The 22,130-nt window shown below is 41.3% G+C and overlaps 1 protein-coding gene across 4 annotated transcripts; it reads right to left on the bottom strand.

The window, feature by feature from the left end:
* Window positions 1–190: 190 nt before the first annotated feature.
* galnt7 (UDP-N-acetyl-alpha-D-galactosamine: polypeptide N-acetylgalactosaminyltransferase 7) lies at window positions 191–20,363 on the bottom strand. 4 transcript variants are annotated; one of them, XM_034539291.1, is made up of 16 exons: window positions 19,883–20,363; window positions 16,662–16,773; window positions 16,225–16,543; window positions 13,353–13,519; window positions 12,633–12,763; window positions 11,516–11,595; window positions 9,747–9,929; window positions 9,303–9,485; window positions 7,326–7,443; window positions 7,085–7,207; window positions 6,366–6,481; window positions 5,584–5,686; window positions 5,358–5,456; window positions 4,306–4,434; window positions 4,089–4,113; window positions 191–2,757 (listed from the first exon to the last, which is right to left on the bottom strand). In XM_034539291.1, the coding sequence occupies exons 1-16, from the start codon at window positions 20,003–20,005 to the stop codon at window positions 2,645–2,647; spliced, it is 2,124 nt and encodes a 707-aa protein (XP_034395182.1). In that variant the 5' UTR covers window positions 20,006–20,363; the 3' UTR covers window positions 191–2,644. The 4 variants fall into 4 exon arrangements, with proteins under 4 accessions (XP_034395182.1, XP_034395174.1, XP_034395200.1 ...); XM_034539283.1 differs by having other exon boundaries at window positions 191–2,751; window positions 4,083–4,113; window positions 19,883–20,352; XM_034539309.1 differs by lacking the exon at window positions 9,303–9,485 and having other exon boundaries at window positions 191–2,751; window positions 4,083–4,113; window positions 19,883–20,346.
* Window positions 20,364–22,130: the final 1,767 nt, after the last annotated feature.

Below are 22,130 nucleotides of genomic sequence, written 5' to 3'. Positions count from 1 at the left end.
TGACCAAATACCATTGCACTTTTAATGTTATTTCAACATTCCTCGGGGTGCCAGACCTCATTTGCTGACAAAAACAAACATTTTTGTATACATGTTTTATGATTAGGACATTCTATGAACAGCATGACCCCTCTACAGCACCATCTCTTGAGAACTTATTTTCCTGAAAATCAAAGAGGGAACACAGTGGTAGTAGTAAAAAACTGTATTTTATTTGCTCAATCATCCACCGTTCAGCCCATATTATTACATTTCTGCTATAAGTTAGATATTTACATCATTCAAGGCCCTTCACAAAATGCACCATGATCGTCTTTACAAAGAAATCTATTTACATTGTACAAAACATTGCATACATGTTCACCCATACACCAAACCCTCATTTCCCTTGCAAAAGCAAATAATAAAACCCACACACATTTTCTTCATTTGTTGTTTTCCCTAACATAAGTTGTGCATTCCTCCCTGGTTTATTCCCCACCAACAACCCAATATATATACTTTAATTTGCACACAGGGAGTTACTCACAGACAACTGGTCAGCTACTGAATACTCATCAAGACAGTCAGTAAGGCAGGCAGTTCAAAAGTCCTCAGTCAGTCAGATCACTGTTAAAGGTGTTTCCTTGAAATGTTCAAGTTTCTCGAAAGCATCTTAGTGTGGAAGTTGATAAACTAAATTCAAGGCAATGGAAATATCAAATATATATATAAAAATAACAACCAATGGAATTGAACAAAATAAAGAAAAGTTACTTTCATTCATGCATTTTAAAGCATATTCTAGGTGGCATGGATTCAGGCATAGAACACCAGGAATGGACCTTGATATAGTTTTAGGGAAACCACCGCTTGTTGTTTTATGTAGGAGAATGCAATGGTGCTTGTTTTGTTTTCTTCTTATTTTTCCTGGTCAGGCTTTTGATATGGCGCAGGGAATTTAATTCTGCTTCTTCACGCCTGTTTTATTAGCTTCAGGCTAGAGGTGGCACTATAATTAAGGATCCAAAAAAAAATCCTTTCACAGACTCTGGAGTGTAAATGTAAAGGATAAAAAAAATACAATTGAATATGACAATATTTCACTGTCTAGCCTATTCAACATGTGCCAATAAGAGCTTTACATAAATCTCACTGCTGAAATTGGCCGAACAGGACAGAGCAGAAAAATGCTAAAAGTTTGTCATCTTTATTTCTTTCTGTATATTTCCAATCCTTGTTGAGGGTAAATGTAGTTGATTCCACAGTGCCTGCTATAATGACGGAGAATACTGAGACTGTTACGTAGTTGGAGGCAAGAAAGAACTACAGGCTGCTTTCTGGGGATGCCAGAACTTCTTTTCAAGATGCCGCTCAAAAACTGAACTTCCTAAACCTGTTGTAAATTCCATTATTAAAAGAAAGTTAAAAAAATTAAACACAAATGTGTCCTTGTTCTCTTAGCTTGTGTTGGAAATTAACTATGTTTCCAAGTGCAGAGGACGTTATGGACGAGGCTACATATTAGAGAGTTTACATTGACTCCAATATGCAGCCGGATTTATTCGAGGGAGAGTATACGACAGAAGAAATGGAGCGTAGAGAGGCTGAGGCTGCAGGGAGAGAATATGGCTGCTATCATCTGATCTGCCAGGAGCAAACACCAACTGCTGGTACCTTTGCGCAAATTACCCTCCCATGCCAACAGAAATGGAATTCTTCTGCTGTAATAATGTTAACGTGGGTTAGATGTTGTCACACAAACCCGAGACTGTGTGCATTACTATGCATGAAAGAACCTCACACTAGAGAACCTCAGCATTCTGAAGATAAACTGGTCGAGACACCCAAGACCAGGGGGGGAGGAGAACCCGGGAGAACTCAGAATTCTTGGTCAATATTGCATGCACTGGGGAACTTATTGCTTCAATGGACATATTCACCATCAACATTGATTGGACATCCATATGTAAGTTGCAGGATTTGCCCTTTAAAGCCCGAAAGCATTCTTAACATGACTTGTAGACAAAAGCAAGCATTGTGCCAGCCAGCATATGTACCAAACACTTGATTAAAACACCTTCAGTGAATCCTCCACAAATAAAAAGGACTCTTTAGTTGGTGAACTAATCAGTTTGGCTAACAGTTGATGAAAAGGTCTAATAAGAGCATGAGGGTTCAAAAGTCAGAGTTGATGTGATACATTTCATAAATCAATGGAGTGGTTTAGAAAAGACCCGAGAGCCCAAAAGAACAGATAGAGAGAAATGGTGTAAACAAAACTGTATGAAGGACAGAGCCCAACGTGTTTCCAGTTCAGTGTTAGTCCAACAAGTCTTTTGGAGTAGCATCAGCCTCCAAACCAAGTTCTTCTGCTGCCACCTGGAGTGTCTATGTGTTTGTATAATGCATGACCATAGAGACCAACAGTACCAACCAACAGTTTTGGGTTGAAACTATTCATAGTCCGATACTCAGTATCGTGTTGGAGGTGACACTGATGCTAATATAAAAAAACATATTTCATTAAAAGGACAGTATCAGTTTGATATATCTGTAAACGTGAATTATGGATGTATTTCTTGGTGTGTGCGTATGTCCTCATACGGTCACCATATTTCCCACCATGCTGCCAGTGGTTTTCTTTGAGCGAGTTGTTAAGTCTTCACACAGCCACTATGTTGTTCATCTCCCATTTCTGAGTAGTTTTACCGGTGTCACAGTCTGATATGAAGACTTTGTGGAGCAGGTCGGAGCGGTCAAGACATTTTCCTGTTGGGATCAGACATATCATTACTATTAATGCTTGTTACAGGGTGTGAGAAGCCCCTCCTCTCATGGTCCAATATATATATATATATATATATATATATATATATATATATATATATATATATATATATATATATATATATATATATACCTTCGAAAGGCCCAAAATCCTGTGACTAATGACATTTGAGGTTCAGCTTTGCTTTGTCATTGAACATGAGAGAGGTTTGATGATCATGTGTACCAATTCTGCATATCATTACTCAAACTCCCGCTGCGTGGTTTTAAAGTTGTTGCACCCTCATCTTGGTGTGAGCTACGCAGACACCTTAAGTTATATCATGGTATTTCTGTTGGAGGATGGGACCTACGCTGTACATGGGATAGGGGTTATCAGCTGTAACCCACGGAGCCATGAGCTAGCCAGTGGAGCACAGCAGAGACACTTACATGCACTCACAAGCATGCATGTCAACAAAGCACATACAAACTTGGATTACAACACACACAGAGGGTGAGCGACTTCATTCTCAGGTAGACATTACTGCACTATATCTTCACATTGACAATAGTTGTTTGCTGCTATATTAATGCTCTGCATTTGGAATTAGGCACCTGTTCTGTTTTTTTGCCACCCCAACCTCCTATGTGATCTTTCTTAGTGATTCAACTATACAATTAGAATAATACAATTTAGTTTTATTAAGGTAAATTATGCTAGGCAATTTCTTCTAACAAACAAACATACATTTGTTACCTTACAATTGGTTATTAGATAGATGTATCCACATTAAAGTGTGCACTGAGCAAGTAAAACAATATACTTGTCAAGTTCTAAACACACACATCAAGTACCTGCAAACTGTAAGCCCCACTGGAAATGAATTTAGTATCAAGAACTACAAACAACACAAATATATTAAACTATATCTTCTTGTTGTATATCTTACTGTCTGACACTGATTTATCTGTGCTCAGCTAATGTTGGCCAATATCATCACTAGTTAAAGAGGCTAAAATACAAAAGCTGAAAATTGTGTCTTAGCAGCCAGCTAGTGTTTGCTGCATGCTCTGTCTGATCATATCGCAGTACTTATGTATAAACTAAAGCCAAAGCACTAAAAACAACACTAGTAGTGTGACACCACCAGTGACTGATAGTTTATTAGTGTGTGCAGGCTACTGTAGAAGCTGAATAACACTTTATTAAAATGAAGGCTTCCTAATCGTCCTTCCACTTGTGACATGATGATTGTCCGCGACGACAATTAATCACTGTGTGAGAAATCTGTGAAATCTGTGGTCCGTGTTAAAAAGGTGCAGATATTTACCTGTTGTTACATGAGTGAACCGATGGAGATCCTGGAAAAAGAGAGAGTGAATGAATTCTTCATTACAATATTTTAACTAGTCTGTCTCAGATGTATCAGTGTGCTCTCATCCGATCCTGTTTGTTCACACTAGTGAGTAGCGCAAGGTCAAATACAAGCACTCAAGAGATGTTACGTTTTGATCAGTAGAGTGTGTTTTTGTGTCTATGTGTGTGTGTCTCACCTTGAAGTACTTCCACTCATTGTGCTGATTCTGATCACAGTGTGTGATGGTGACAGCTGAGTTATCACCTCCTCTCGTCAGGCACTGGTCATACTGCATCAACTGGTTGGCTTCATTGATACGAAACAACTACACAAACAAATGCACACATACAGGCACACACAATAATTTGTTTTGAGAGTTAGAACCAAGAAAGAAAAACGCAAAAGCTGATTTCTGTCAGAGCATGGCAGGTTAAGATATGGGCAGAATAAGAACAACTACTTAGACTCTACTTGGACGTAGAGTCCAATCGACTTAAAGTAAGCCAATCAGACAGGGCTGCATATTGTCTATTCTCAGGCTCATCGAAGACCAAACCAAACCCGATCAAGAACATCTCCATCTGGACTGAACAGAGATACAGGAGACAATGCAACACAACACATGAGGTGTGTGTGTATTTTATTCAGACAATCATTACATACCATAAGTAAAGCCATAATCTAATATACACAAAAAAAGAAATGACTGATAAGGTATAGGCAGAAACATAATGCTTATACATTCCTATCCTAAATTATAATCAATTAAATCTGATTTAAGTAGCAGTAACCAGCCTTATTCATGATACGTATTGCTCGTTTTTGTAACAAAACTGTTGAATTTATAAATGTTTTATAGGTTGACCCCTACACATCAACAGATTAAGATATATATGGAAATATAAGTGAGCAATAAATGATATGCAAGGCCTTAGATGTATCTATTGTATCCATCTCTACATATATACGTATACAATATTGCTATTAACTTTGACATTTTACCATTTATATATTCAATATATTGTCTCCATGTTACTTTATGATAAAAATGACCCCAAGGAATGTTGTTTTAAAAATGTTATAGCCACAGAATTGTAATTCAATATTCCCCTCTAATTTTCCAAAAACCATGATTTTTCTTTTCTTTATATTAAGAGATACTGCATTACCATCAATCCAAGATTTGATCATTTCTAGCTCCTTTTCAAACATTTTCCTAACAAAATAAGTGTGCGTGTATTTTATTACCTGGTTGCCCCCCATCCTGTGGCACGGTCCTATTTCCACATTGCCCCCATTGGTGTGTCCCATACTGTCAATACAGTAACTTGTCTCAAAGCCTCGAATCTACGCAGACAGGATATGCACATACAAAACCTTAAGACACAGGTACTTCACAAAATGAAAGAAACAGAAACACGTGTGTGCATGTGCGTGTGTGTGTGTGTGTGTGTGTGTGTGTGTGTACGCCTACCTCTCCCCATTCTACATTTTTAGGAGGCAGAGGGTAATACAGTGGAATGTCATACGCTATTTCCTCCATGAACCACTTGAAGCTCTTGCATCGATGTTCCTCCCTGACAAAAGAATTCAGTCAACAAACAGCATATGAAGTCTTGGCTGTAAACATCATGGCAGGTTTTGTGTAATAAATGTAAATGAAAATTATGCAAGCAATGCCAACAACACGTTTCATGTTTTAGAAATGTAGCAAAAACAAAGAAACTTTGTACATAGCACTGCCACTTGTGGGAACACTTAATTAAAATACATTTTAATTTGCTTTTTAAAATGTTTTTGGAGTGTTTTTGATCATTCAAACTTTAATTTAGATAGCAAGCCACTGCACGGATTGCTTTGCAGCCTTTTTGCCGCACCCCTTGATCCATTAGCCAATAGATTTGAAATCCGGGTAAACATTATCCAATGTGACCTGTTCTATGTTGACTATTTTAGTGTTTACCTTAAGATACATTAGGGTTGAAACGTAAGTACATTTTCATAACTAAAAGCTGCAAATCAATCAGTGAGGTCCAGTACTCGTTTTCCCTGGAAGTTTGCTCTAAATCAGCGGGATTTTCTTACAGTGTGATATCTCGATTTTCAACTTTAGTCTAGAAATTAGACAGTGTACTTTAAGGTGGTTAACTAGTGGTAAAATGAGAAATTAAGTGTTAGTCAGTGAGACAAAAGAATACAAGTCTAATAATAATAATAATACAAAGTATGCATATTTAGTTTGTATGTTTGCTATACCTGAAGCGTTTAAGGTCCCTGATGTCTCCGTAGGCTAGAGTGAGAGTTTCAGGACGGCTGGCGTAGAAGTAGTCCTTATAATCATCCCACCATGTCTCCACCACACGGACATAGTTCTGTAGACACGTACAGTATATATATTATACTTAATATGGCATAAATCATATTTTTTCATTCTGACCTATAATATTATGCTGATTTTATCTGCTGTAATAACCGAATAAATCTAGTAGGTCTAATTATACAAAATAATATATAGCAAGTGTTGTTGGTTCTAAAACCACACACCAGGGTCCAGATGAATAAACAATGCACACAAAAAACGCCATTTACCACAAAAACTGGCATTTATAATGGAAGAATGTGAAGTGAGAATGTGTGCACCTCACTCAGACACGTATGCTTTTCTATTAGAGCAATCGGGCTGATATAATAACATGGAGACAAGTAAGATGGAATATAATAATATTAATTGTAAAGTAGGTACAGGTTGAACATCATATTTGCAAAACTTCTGCATTCCGTTTGTTATCAACCGTGGTAATAGAAATGAGGCATGTGCACCTGTGCCAATTTCCACAATGAGAATGATTTATAAAATACAGCTTACACACAGCTTTATAAATCTAATAAAACAAATGCATGTGCACATTTTTGTCTTTGGGTTTTTCAGAGTTTTAGTCATGAATCGACACAGATCAAAGCATGAGCCACTCTACCTTCAGAGTGGGTGACGATCCAACATGTGCAGGTGGAGGATTGCCTTGCCATCCCTGAAGTCTGTAGATATGTCCGATACGAGAACAGGGTACAAAGAGCAGCTGGCCACCACACTGCCAGATCTACATCAAAACAGAAATAATAATATATATACAAATAAAGGTGCACATTGGTAATGCTTAAATGGGTATGTGGCCATTCAGCCTCAGTCTGTATGAAACTGGCCTATTCCATGTCTACCTTGTATGATATTTCAAAATTCTCTCCTCCCCATATCTGCAGTCCTGGGTCATACAGACCCAGCTCAAAGAAGAAGTCTCTCTCTATAGCAAAGAGACCACCCGCCATTGCTGGAGACCTGGAGGTATAAACACAGACACATCCACATCCAGAAACATGCTCAAACAGGTGCATCCCTAGCCGTGTTTCCATTTAATTCAGTCAAGAGAAGTTGAAGTAAACTTTTGAAATGTTGCAAAAAGACAAAGAAATGCCGATTCTATCAAAGTTTTTTTCCAGCGAATAAACGTGGCTACATTGTAATTTGGTCAGAAGTTGGAGCTATAGGCTACAAATGGCTGTCATCCACCAGTTAACAGAGTGGAAGAAGTTGTGAACCAGAAACAAAACAAGTCGTCTTGGCCATTTGTACGATAGAAAAATGGAGAGGTCTTTGAGAATTTGTTTCAATTGAGCAAATTTGACATGTTCTTTTATGTCAACAAGTAGATAGATAGATAGAAGATAAATATTCACACAAGAATATCTACAAAAAGACGCAGATGGAAGAAACAGCCAATCAGTCATGAGAGTTAGATGTTCTCTATGTCAGAATTTATTTGGCAAATATGTTTCAGTAATCCATTTAGTGTAAAATATTTTTCTGCAATTGTTTTATCGAATTTTGCGATACTTCAAAATAGATATGTAAATAGAACATGGCTATGTAAAACTGAAAGTTACACATAATACAGTTAATTTCTGTGTAAACTTTGGCCTCTACATTGCTTTTAATTACAGGTGTGGAAATCTATATTCAGAGCATGTCTATGATTGAGGGATTCATCTCCACATGGCAAAGGCTGAACCGGCTGCTATTAACAAACGGTACGAACAGCACGAAGAGTAATCAGCAGCAACAGTGTTGACAGAGCCAACCGTGTTTACCTGGGGAGGAAACGGACGGTGGCTGACCAGGACTTTAACTTCCTTGTCTGCTCAGGGCGACATTACTTCACTTGCCTTTACATAGCTACTACTTGTTTGGTGCTCTATTAATGCCCTGAATATAACATTTAGCACCTTTAAAGCACACCAAGTTACAGTAGTAATAACAACACAGAGCACATAAGATCAGACTGACAGAGAAACAAATGTAAGAACAAAAACTAATAGTGGAAGCGAAGTGGAGGAAAAAAAACTGACAAGACAAGATGAATGAAAGTGATTGGGAAAAGGGGGCAGTGATGGTGCCCCAGTCCGAACCCGATTCACACCAGAAGTTCTCCTGTAGACCCGACAAAATGTCCCAACAAACTCATCACCTCCTCTGCTTTTAGATTCAGACCCAATCATTTCTCACTGAAGACCATGCCGTAGAGGTAGATTCAGACTCCCCAAAACAGGAATTGATTTGCTAAATTAGCCTAAATTACTGTAGTTACGGCAAAAATATCACAAAGTCAAATTTGGAGTAGATGACATACAAGAGTAAATCCCAATAAATGAAACAAACGGGAATAAACATTGAAGCACAGGCAGTCAGTGGACAGAACAGTAGTAAGCTACTGCCCATCAGAGGAATTCGATAGTTTGGGTTTAGTTGGTTAGTTTCGATATGCAGTAAGGGTTAGACTCATTATATATTTGATATATTTAAAGCTTTCCAAATGCTTAATTGGTATTTAATATCAGATTGTGGTACCCATGCACCTGGTAAATTTCAGCAGTTCTACTGATACAAGTTGGTTTTCTGTATTTTCATCCTTATAGTTTAAGATTAGCATTTCTTCTCAAGCTAAATTTAAGAAACTTCCCCCTGGGGATGAATAAAGTATCTATCTATCTATCTATCTATCTATCTATCTAAGCTAGTTGAGGTAGTGATAGTCTGAATGTCAGACATATCATTAGCACCTGTCAAGGTTAGTTGGGATATGTTTGCTTTCTGTGTTGATGACACTGTCCAGATTAGTCGGTAGAGATTGTTTTCTGTACCTATATGGCTCAGTCTGAGTTTTTCTGCGTTTTTTTTCTGCTTCTCCCAGAGGAACTCTCTTCCAGAGCATGCTCCAATCCCAGGCTCCTCTAGCGAAGCCGTCCTCATCTCCTCCACCCTGGGGCTCGATGGTGAACTTCTGGCCATTGATGGAGTCGATCAGAGGCACGGTACACACCGTTCTGACAGAGTGGGGGTGGGGTCATGCATACAGGATACACGGGGGAAGAGGTGTAGGGGTGGTGTAGATGAAGGGAAACAAACGGGCAAATATGGACAGCAGTGCCAGTAAAAGACACAAAGACATTGGGTGGGTGTCAGAGACCAAGACAGAGCAAGACACAGTGGAAAATAGGTGAAGATAGGTGGGATGAAGGGATGGGAGATGGAGAAAACAAACAGAACAGGGATGAGTGTTAGCATGCTGGCTGAGGTGAATGTACCGGTAGGGCTGGGTGGTATGTTTTCTCTGGGCCTTCTCTCTCTGGCTAAGTGGTACTCTCTTCCAGAGCAGGCTCCAATCCCATGCTCCTCTAGCCAGGCCGTCCTCATCTCCACCTTGCTGGGGCTCCATACTATACTCATTACCATCTATATAGTCTATCAGTGGTACTGTACACACTGTCCTACACACACACACACACACACACACACACACACACACACACGAATTGTGAACTGAGATATGGAGCAAAGGTCACATTGACATTCTTTTCAACAATGACAGAAAAATCTGTAGGACCAAGAGTTGGACTTGGACCACTACACTATAGGTCACTGTGCAGTGCTGGTGCAACTGTGCCAGAAGGCAGCACATGCTGCAGGATTTCCTCCCTGAGGAGTGAGTGCTTGCAAGTCAGGCAAATCCCATATTCGGATAGTCTGGTAATTCCATCCTTTTCAAAATTCAACATCTTAATTCATATTTGTTGGAATTTAGCCATTCAAAAACAACATTTTCACTGCCATCCAAAACTGTTTGCTCTCCAACTCCGTATACGCACAAAGGGAGGCACGCAACTTCGAAGCGCCATTCAAAAGTAATAGAAGCTTTGAATGTAAAATACAAACAAACGGTTCAGTGTGAATGAACACACAGAAATGACAGCTAGCGGCCCGTGAAGAGATAATTAAAAAAAAGTATATTGGATAAGAATACACAGGCTCCACCTTTAAATAGGTTATGTCGTATTATAATTTGAAATAATTGATTGAAAATGACGGGTAATAATACATTATGAAGGAATTTTTACAGCCCTATAAAATGGAGAACAAGTTACATGTGTCACTACCAAATCTAACAGCACAGTGTTTTTGTTTTGCATTGCAAAAAGGAGCGCTCCAGATTATACAGTTCAGTGGCTCACACAGTGAAACCTATTGTAGAAGCTAAGCAACAGGAAATGCATGACAAATTAAGTATCACAGAATCATTCCTTGAATGTGCAAGATGCATAAACAGTATATACAGCCTGAACAGCTGGTGCAGATGCAGCGCTCAATTATGTAGGATTGTTAGATAATGAAAAGCGGAGTGATCTCTAGTGTGTGTCTTCACAGGGCGATGCTTATTTGTACCTGTGGCCAGACCCTTCTTATGCATAAATATACTGTATGCATGGTGCATAGTCCTGCAGCAACAGTGCTTTAGTACACAGTTGCAGCTGAAAGCAGAAGCAGATTTAATGCAGTGAAACATCTGGAACAATTGATGGACATGTACACATCTGTCAAATACAAGCAACCCATACATATCTACCACTAGATCAGGACAGAAAAGAAACTCTAAAAAGTGATAATTATGTATTTGAATGAGCTGTCCACAGTGCGCCTTTGGTTTAGAATACAGGAAAGAGCACAGAACTGAATATTCAAGTACGGATATCAAAAGAGGACTTGAAAAATGATGTGGTGTGTAAAAGCTGCCATGTGCATGTCTGCAAGCACCAACAGTGGATTACTAAAAGCTGTATAAATAAATGGTAGCATAACAATGTTTGAAGAATATTTCCTATATAGACTATAACATAGTGCTGACCATAAACAGTACAAAATGTATAATATGTGCTGGAAAGATTAGTTATGATTTAATGGATAGACTGCAATTGAGTAATAAATAATCTTTGATGGATGTCCGTCTTTATAAAGTCAAAAGTCACTGACAGCTATTATCATGTGTGTGACGCTCAACAGATGTGTGGGTGGGTGTTACCTGTCTTTTGAAATAGGAGCAACCAGTGGAGGATACCAGTTGATTCCAACCTCACAATGAGCATCCAGGTAGATCAGTACCTAGAAAACACACACAAATCCTTTGTTTGACAAGTAAACTCCCGTTCCCGTGATCACATCACCCCTGTTCTCCAGAGCCTTCACTGGCTCCCCGTCCCACAACGGATCCAATACAAAATCCTTCTCCTCACTCACAAAGCCCTCCATAATCAGGCCCCCTCCTACCTCACTGACCTGCTCCACCACCACACTCCATCAGGCCCCCTCCTACCTCACCGACCTGCTCCACCATCACACTCCATCAGGCCCCCTCCTACCTCACTGACCTGCTCCACCACCACACTCCATCAGGCCCCCTCCTACCTCACCGACCTGCTCCACCACCACACTCCATCAGGCCCCCTCCTACCTCACTGACCTGCTCCACCACCACACTCCATCAGGCCCCCTCCTACCTCACCGACCTCCTCCACCACCACACTCCATCAGGCCCCCTCCTACCTCACCGACCTGCTCCACCACCACACTCCATCAGGCGCCCTCCTACCTCACCGACCTGCTCCACCACCACACTCCATCAGGCGCCCTCCTACCTCACCGACCTGCTCCACCACCACACTCCATCAGGCCCCCTCCTACCTCACCGACCTGCTCCACCACCACACTCCATCCCGTCAGCTCCGCTCCTCTGATGATCTCCTGTCCATCCCACATAGGACCAGGCACCGGACGTGGGGTGACAGAGCCTTCTCTATATCTGCCCCTCCCTCTGGAACTCTCTCCCCAAACCCATCCGAGACTGCACTGATCTTTCCATCGGAAATCAAAACCCACCTGTTCAGAACTGCTTTTAATGTGTGATTGTTTGCTCCATGTTTTTATTATTTTTCTTTATTAGGGTCTGAGCAACAAAGTCCCTATTTGTTTTACCTGTATTTTAGTTATTCTTATTTTTTTAGCTTTAAGGATGTTATAATTGTGTTTTTCTTTGAGTATCACGAAAAGCGCTATAAACAGTCAATTAAATGCATTATTATTATTATTATTAAACTATATAGTAACAGTAGGAGCAGCAGAGAAACATTATGATCTGATACCTGTCCTTTAGTGGCCTTGTTGGCTCCGATACTCCTGGCCTGGATCAGTCCTTCTCTCTTCTCATTTCTGAAGAGTTTTACAAGACCGTTCCATTGCTTGATGTACTCCTCCAAGCGCTCCTTCAGATGGGCTACACATACACACACATGCAATACTATGTTGCACCATTATAGTTTACTTTGTTAACAACTAATGGAGGTGCTGGTTTGACACCTGACAATAGTTAGATTTAATAGCAGTCATCTTTGAACAGGATCACCATATTAAGCACACTGCCTGTTACAGAGTTACACAACATCCATGACCGTTTGGTCTCTGTCAATAAAGCAGCAACACACTCTGGATTCTATGATAAGATGAAGATGTTGGATTTTGTTTTCTGTTAAAGCGTGATGGAGATTTAGCGAGATTATGAATCTCATGCTCTATTTGAATGGCAGCCCTAGATCGACTTGGTCCTCGTGGAATGGCAACAACATAGTTCACACCTAATGACCTCCCTTCTTGGGGCACAGAACACACACAATTGGTGAATAACTAGAACACTATGACTTCACCTTGCTGGCAGAGGTGAGTAGTCAGCTATTCAGTCAGACACCAGTACTAGGGGAGCTCTCCTAAATGTCATTACTTATTTGTGTGCTTTGATGCTGAATTATTCAAGAGAAAATCACAATGCAACTACAATCATATACAGTATGTGAGGAAAGTGAACCCACCTTTGTTGCTGAAGTCATCTATCATGACTATCTCAGCCAGGTATTTCCTGGGTGTCCTCTTGATGACACTGTGGACTGTTCTCATCAGTGTCGACCAGCCTTCATTATGGAAGACTATCACCACACTGGAGGTCATCAGTCTGTCATCATAGTGCCAGTACTTACACCTGGAGAGGTGGGACAGAGTGCCAAGTCAGTTAGACTCATCAATTACTGGTTTCCATTAGGAATGTTGCTGCTTTCAACTTCATGTCACTTATAGGATGTGTGGGCGTGTCCAAAGTGAATGCCAATGTGTGTGTGCGTTAGTGGGGAGGTGTGTGGGTAGTGAGGTGTGTGATATGTTGTATTCTGTTCTGTATCAGTTGTGTTTTAGAGTTGCATGTCATGCAGAAGGTATTAGGGGTGTAATATGAAGCTACTATTGCATCTGTTTCTGTATCCGCTTATGTCACAAAGATATTTGGATAATACTGTAAATGGGTTGGGCTTATATTGGGAGTCATTGGAAATTGTGTGATCTGCTTCATTTGTTTGCATTAAAGGGATAGTTTGGGTGTTTTGAAGTGGGGTTTTATGAGGCTCTGATCCATTGTCTGTATAAGATGGCGGTCAGCATGCCCCCATTTTGGAGAAATAGGCAGGTGTACCGACACAAGCAGCTGAAAAACACATTTTACCACATAAAAAAGGTTCTAAAAATCTATAACCATTTAAGTGTACACTATAGAATATTTTATTTGCTTTATCTTGCCGTCAGACAGCACGTTGACAGGGAACTAAAACTGAAACTTATCTATGCTCTCTTTGAAGCCACAAACTCCGTTGACAAAAACAGTGTGGTGAAAGTTCCTGTGAGGAACCTTTAACTGATCTTTAACGGTCTAGATTTAATATGAATGCCTCTATATGACCTACATTAGTAAACGAGACCATCAGCAACAAGATTGGGTGTTTCGAATGAGTCATTCTTAATGCTCGTCATCCTCGAGTTCCACACAAAATCAGATGAAATCATGCATGTTCAGAAGAGATTTCTGTAGCTCAGACTCTAGTGGGGCATCCCACTAGAGTCTCCCACCTCAGATCCAATTTTCTTGAACAGCTAGAGGTTGCGTTTATAATGGGAGGAAGCTCAGATGAAAGTTAAGTTGGTCTGAATTGTCTATGATGAAAAATGAGACAAGCTATCAAGCAAAAAACAGCCATGAGGTCATAGGGACTAGTATGCAATCCAAACATAATAAGTGTGCGATTGTTCAACATACATTTGTGGGAAAAAAAACAGTAGTATTTATCTTTTCTGACGCATTGATATGGAATTATCACGTCACTTGTTGCCACTGCCGTTTGTCTGTAGAGGCCGTGGAGTATGCTGATCCATACATATAAGGTAACAGCAATCTAATGAAAAACAGTGCTCTTGTAATAATATAATAAAAACAGTAAAAAAAATATTGGTGAAATACATTGTTAGCCTTTGTGGGAGTTTCCGAGAAGGCTGGGTGAGGTTAAGAAAGAAAGCAAACATGGTTCATTGTCATCTTGTAATGTAGAGGACTGGTTTGGCAATGTGTAATCTACCTCAGTCAGACCGGTTAAAGGGAGATTGTTTAGTGGGGTGTGTACGAGTCGCACCTTTTGTGTGTCTGTGTGCTTGTTTGCTTAAAAAAATCATCAAGTGTTTGGGCTGGTTTGGTACTAGTTAAATTAGGCCCTGTTCAGACATGCCATTAACATGCATCTTGGGTGATCTGATCACAAGTGGATGGCTCTAGATATGTCAGTTCACACCTGGCACTAGAATGCATCTCCACATGAACAACAAACAATTGTTTTTAACCCGCGGGAGACAGAAGTAGTGGTATCCTACTTATTAGTGAATTTGGGTACATTTTATGAACATCAAAATACAAGGGTATTGTCTGCCAGTGATCCCCGGGGACCTCCGTATTGCAGTAACCGCCACACAGAGATTCAGAAAGTCGGGAGTTGAGAGCAGGCGGGCGGGAGGACAGGTGTCAGATCTGTGCAGAGCACCGGAACAACTGAGTTGCCTCTTGATGCAGAGTATATGTTAAAGGTTTTTATTGATAAAGGTCAGAAAGGAAGAAGTGAAACGGTTATATCCTGTTATAGTGTTAGAAAGTGTTCGCTATCTTGGTTCAATTCTTCCATATTATCATTTTATTACCTTCATAAAATATAGGCGCAACATAACCTTAAGACTTTCCTCTTTAATAGCGCTTATAGTTAGGGCTGAATCAGGTTTGCCCTGGTCCAGCCCTTAGATATACTGCTATAGGCTTATAGGCTGCTGGGGGATGTTTTAGGATACACTGAGCCCCTCTCTCTCCTTATGGACAAATGTACATCTCTTCATTGCACATTACTAACTCTACTTCTTCCCCGGAGTCTTTGTGCCTTCTCGTCCCATTGGACCTGGCTGAGTCTGAAGCTGGACCTAGCTCCTGCATCCAGCTCCTGCCCTGGGCCTGGCCTCCTTCACAATGGCCATGCCTCCTTCTTTTTGCCTCCTGCCTCAAGGGCCTGGCCTTATTTTACAGCTTGCAAAGTTATATATATATATATATATATATATATATATATATATATATATATATATATATATATATATATATCTCTCTCCCTCAGTCGGGGAACGTAACAGCTTTGATTTGATGTTAAAACTTGGCCTGTATGTGTTATTTCATCTAGGATTTGGGAGAGATTATTCATCTGTTCCTACAAGATGCAGTGAATGTCAAGTGTGGTGGTACATTATTATGACATATTAGGATAAAGCTGCGAAGTGGCGAAGTGCTGTTGTAACAGTGGCAGAATTGTAGTCATTATGAACAGCAGTACTCACTCTTCATGGCGTATATCCTTGATGGATCTGTCCAGTGAAATCATGTCACTAGCTACCATGTTGAAACCAAACTCTTTGATGGAACTCTGGACAGCATCTTTGTACTCTGGACCCAGGACAAAGGGTATGGCTGCCTCTCCAGGACCGCTGAGGACCCCCGGAGGCTCAGGTTCCTTGGGCTCAAAGTTTCCCAAGATACCTGTCTTCAGGACGGGGCTGGTGAAGGCTTGTGTGTGGGGCTTGAATGTCACATACTGCTGCTGGATCACCTGTTTTTGGTTTGGCTGCTGGTCAGGATTATGGGGATGTTTGGCAGGCTCTGTAAAATGGGAGGTAACCTTTACAGCAGTGCCTGCTTAATAAAAGCTTGAGTCTTTCTAAAGAATGTAGAAGCTGGGTTTGTTTATGGGATGTTTACAAATGGAACTGTTCCTCACCATTTTTGAGTCTGATGGAGTTAAGGTCGACCTCCACCCCTTCTACATGAGGCCAGGGCACCACAGGCTTGAACTGATCAGCTAGGTCTCTTTTGGGCAGCACACCATCATCCTGTATGGAGGATACGACAGAGACATTGCACAGAATGCAAATTATCAACATTACATCAGATAAAGAAATGAAGTAGTAATAATAATAATATTATCAAACAGCTACATGTATCACTCTGGAAGATTAATTAGAGCTGGTAAGAGCCTATCACATGTAATCGCGTACAGATAAATGCAGATTATATAGTGCTGTGTAGGTTTGTCATTAGGAGCTTTTAAAGCTAATATTTCTCAATATTTGGTTAGAAAATGTGCACATTTACTGTATGGTTGAGTTAGACCCAATTAACCTTGTAGGGAACCGTAGGCCCGTTAAAAAAGTTACCTTGTGAAATGTGTGACCACTGGTCGCAGCGCTATGAGAGTAATGCATCGCTACCCGTTTTGTTAGTTCTCATGTACGCACACAAGGATTACACATGCACATTCCTACCAATGGTTTACACAACATCGACAGGTGTGCTTTTTGGCATGAAATGTGTTTGTTGAGGTCACAATGACCTTAACCTATGACGACCAAATTATAATGGTAGTTGGTAAACGGACCTGTACAGCACTTTTCTAGTCTTCCGACCACTGAAAGCGCTTTAACACTACTTGTCATCATTCACCCATTCACACACTGATGGCAATGCTAAGGTCCTTTCTGCCCATCAGTAGTAACTAACATTCACACACATTCATACACGTAGCACAGCACTGGGAGCAATTTGGGGTTAAATGTCGACATGGAATAGCGAAGTCGGGGATATAACCACGGATTGAAGGACAACCCTGCTCACCACTAAACCACAGTCACCCATAATTAGTTCATCTTTGAGTCCAAATGGCCGTTGTTGCCCAATTTGAGGACATTTTCTCCAGGCGTTCTTGAGACATCGCATTTACAAGAATGAGGCAGACAGACAGACAACCCGAAAACATATTGCCTTTGACCACGGTTGTCACTGGCGCTGAGGCATAAAAAAGCTCCTATTGATTGTACTGAAAGGTACCAAAAAAGTCCACCAGCCATAGATAACAATAATACATTGAATGTGTTGTAACTCTGTAACACTATTCATTTTGTACACATGACATCTATTGCTTCTGTCCATCCAGGGAGAGGGATCCTCCTCTGTTGCTCTCCTGAAGGTTTCTTACCTTTTCTCCCCCTGAAAGGGTTTTTTCTTTTTTTGGGGGAGTTTTTCCTGATTCGATGTGAGGTCCTGGGACAGGGATGTCGTATGTGTACAGATTGTAAAGTCCTCTTAAGCAAATTTGTAATTTGTAATTTTGGACTATACAAAATAAACTGAATTGAACTGAATCCCTAATCGGCTGTATCGATGGTTCCTCATCCTGATGTTGCATCCATGGTTTGAAGCAAATTGCCAGTCGGGACACATTTTCCTTATCTAAAACAAGATAAAGTGACGGTCTAATTGGTCTTTTAAGAAAGTTATATCCTGTGACGTACTTGCATTAGTCAAACAAAACAAAACAATTATTATCGGGTCCTCGCACCTTTGCGCCAATCGGGGCGCTGGCGGGACGCCGGTCGGACGTTTTACCGTTTGTCACGTAGCGCTGATTTCCTTTCGCCAGTAGGTAGCGCTTTGACTATGAGTGAATATAGGCTTGTAGATATCCTCAGGCCGTGACTTATCAAGCATGACAAGTTTGGGCAGATATGAGGAAATCTAGTGGAGCCAGTAGGTGGCGCTGTGACAATGTGAACTCATCATGTGTCTCTACGTGAAGTGTAGACCAAGTCATGTAAATTAAATGTAAAAAATAGTGATGCAAGAAATTAGCCCAGGCTGCAATTCAAACCTGAGACCTTATGGCTACAGAGCGAATATCTACCCAGGTGAGCTATAACCCCAGTTGTAAAAACTTTTTTTTTTCACTAGACTAGGTTTAATACTTCATATTATAAAACGTGTCCTTTCCTTTTGCCAGTAGGTAAAAGTAGTGGCCCCTAGTGTTGAAATCGCACAAGACTATTTGTGCATGTTACAGGATGCAATGTTCACATATGCTGAACATTTGGAGTGATTAAGCCAAATAGTAGTTATGAGCATTGAAAAACAAGACACACCCCTAAGAGGTTCATTGGTCCATATCTCATAAACACAATGAGATATCAAGCTTTTGATAACTTTAGGTGATATAGCTCCAATTCTGATCGACAACACATTTGGTATGAATTAGACCAAGCGTGTAGGATAAGTGGTAATTGTGTGTTTTTAACTAAATTCAAAATGGCGGAAAATCTTATTAGACGGAGCATAGGGGTCTGAGAGGCTTTTTTGTAGAGCAGGTGGAGATTGACATGTGTGAAAAAATCGGACATTCTGGGTGAGGGACGTCGCCGGTCCAACTTCGAGGGGGCGCTAGAGAGCCATTTTGTAATGGCTATTTTCACCAAGGCTGACAAGCTTGCCAAATTTGGTGAGTTTTGGAGTATGGCAAGTAGCCCAAATATGCGCCCAATGTTCCCCTAATAACAACAATAGGGTCCTCTCGGACCGACTACGACAGTCGCTCGGACCCTAATAAAACATATATTCCTGTTTGAAATAGCAGGACTTTTAGCAAAGGCATAACTGCTCATGTCAACTTTTAAGACAGTTCCGCCTCAACGAGGCATGACACCAATAAGGTGACATATGCGGATGTGTATCCGGGTGATTCAGGAATACAGAGCTAATGGGAATAGTAACACGTTAATGGAGGTACTTTACTCCTATTAAACGTCGGACGATGCAACTGTTACGTTACATACAAATGTGTCAAATTACTCCAGAAGCAAAGAGTATCGAGGCAGCTAAATTAGCGCTATAGCCAGGAGCAAATCTCCATGACAACCGATGGAAGTTAGTAGAGCTAGCGTAACCAAACAGGTGAATTAATGCATTTGGGTGATGTTTTTACTATTGAAGACACACAATCTGCTCATATAACCCTGCTGTCATTATCAGTCACCATCCTTGTTAACTTACTTATTTCGCATAGCTAACGTTAGGTTACGTGTGGTGGGTTGGAGTTATGCTAGCATGGAAAATTGTTCCATGCACTTCCCCGTTGGACACTTCAGGTTAACTGGGTTGCTGTTGTCAACTCACCCGTTTTTCAAAGGGGTTTTCATCGTTGGGTTTCGGCGACAGAGAAGACCAGAGCACCAACAATCCAAGAAAGGTCCCAATGAAAAGCAAACTCCGTATAATAAATCCAACTTTCAGCCTCATTTTAGAAGCTCTTCCCGAATAGCCAGGCTGGAAACAGCTGAACTAAGCTAGCTAGATTAACGCTAGCTGCTAACCGGCTGGCAGGATAGCCAGCTAACAACTAATCTAACGCTAGTTTGCAACGAGACTGGCACTAATTCGAAAGGCGGTGGTGCTTTCCGTTAAAATGATACTTTGTATTCCGTCAGGCTGATGGAAACTGCTCTTTCACGGTTCTTAACGCCGTGTCCTTCTCGACAGTTGGTCTCTCTGACCTGCTATTGCTTAGAGAGACAGCGAGTGCGATTACTGACAGTGGCAAGTCTGTGGCAAGCGTCAGTCTGGTGTCAGGGCAGCGGCAAGCGAACAGCACTCGTTCGGCACCCATGGGATGTCAGTGTAAATGTATTTTTGCCGTTTCTTATTGGCACTTTATGAAATTGTACATGTGCAATTGTTGAATGAATTATAAAAATAAAATTAAAAAGAAGCTGCCAAGCTGAGTGGGCGGAGCCACATTTCCGACAGGTCAGCTGCCGTAAATCAGTTTTATGATCATAGTATGAATTTTAGTTCAGTCAGAGGAGCCGCGTGTTTTTCTTTTTTGTTTGAGTGGCTGCACAGAACCAGTCAGAAGGACTATTCTGAATGCCAGAGCACCATCTACCCATCTACAATATGAATGCAGATGGAGGCTGTTTTCCGGGGCCCAGTACAGTGCACCGTGCCTACTCTACTCGAGTCTCTGCCATCCCTCCTAGATAAGGGTGATATAGAAGGAGACCGGTCTCACTCTACCCTGAAGATTTACGTAGCTGCTATTTCATGGCAGCATGCTAAAGTTGAAAATGGCATGGTACAGCCACAGGCTGGTGTCCCTCTTCTTAAAGGGGATCAGCTCCCGACTTGGGACTTGTCCGTGGTACTGGACACCCTATGCTCGCCTCCCTTTGAACCCTTGGTAGAGGCAGAGCTGGGATGGCTGTCGGCAAAGACTGTTTTCCTTCTTGCCATCATTTCGACAAAGCGAATAGGCGAGCTACACGCCCTGTCGGAGAGTGAATCATGCATAAGCAGGGCCACCAGGCAGGATGCATCGCGAAAGAGGCCAGACCAATGAGGCCAGGCCCTTGAGGCAGGAGGCACAAAGAAGGAGGAAGAGCCATTGGGGAGGAAGCCAGGCCAGGGGCTGGATGCAGGAAGCAGGGGCAAGGAGGCTGGGGGGAGAGGGGGGATTAGGAGCCAGGACCAGCTTCAGACACAGCCAGGTCCAATGGACCCTATGAGGCAAGACGGCACAAAGACTCCGGGGAAGAAGTAGAGTTAGAAATGTGCAATGAAGCGATGTAAATATGTCCATAAGGAGCGAGAGAAAAGGAGAGAGGAGCTCAGTGTATCCTAAAACGTCCCCCAGCAGCCTATAAGCATATATCTAGGGGCTGGACCAGGGCAAACCTGATTCAGCCCTAACTATAAGCACTATTAAAGAGGAAAGTCTGAAGTTTACTCTTAAATGAGGTGACTGTGTCTGCCCCCCAGACTGAAAGTGGAAGCTGGTTCCATAAAAGAGGAGATTGATAACTGAAGGCTCTGGCTCCCACCCGGTTCGATCCCTGCTCTCCCCATAGTTGCATGTCGAAGTGTCCTTGAGCAAGACACTGAACCCCAGTTGCTCCCTGGGCGCTTCACTGCAGCCCACTGCTCCTTAATAACTAAGAATGGGTCAAATGCAGAGAAGAATTTCCCCACAGGGATTCAATTCAGTTTATTTTATATAGGCCAATATCACAAATTACGAATTTGCCTCAGAGGGCTTTACAATCTGTACACATACGACATCCCTGACCTTTGACCTCACATCAGATCAGGGAAAACTCCCAAATAATAGAAAAAAACCTTTCACGGGGAAAAAAGCAAATAAACCTTCAGGAGAGCAACAGAGGAGGATCCCTCTCCCCGGATGGACAGAAGCAATAGATGTCATGTGTACAGAATGAACAGCATTACAGAGTTACATAAACACATTCAATGAATATGACAGAATGTATGAATGGACCTCCATAATCCATGAAACAGAAGGAGGTAGAGAGGAGGGGGGCGGGGCGCAACAGCAGGGTCCATGGCAGGAGGCCGGCTCACCAGGCAG

This window comes from Cyclopterus lumpus, chromosome 1 (genome assembly GCF_009769545.1).
Source record: "Cyclopterus lumpus isolate fCycLum1 chromosome 1, fCycLum1.pri, whole genome shotgun sequence".
Lineage (NCBI taxonomy): Eukaryota > Metazoa > Chordata > Actinopteri > Perciformes > Cyclopteridae > Cyclopterus > Cyclopterus lumpus.
Note: the sequence above shows the minus strand (reverse complement) of the source record. Positions and strands in the feature narration are given on the sequence as shown.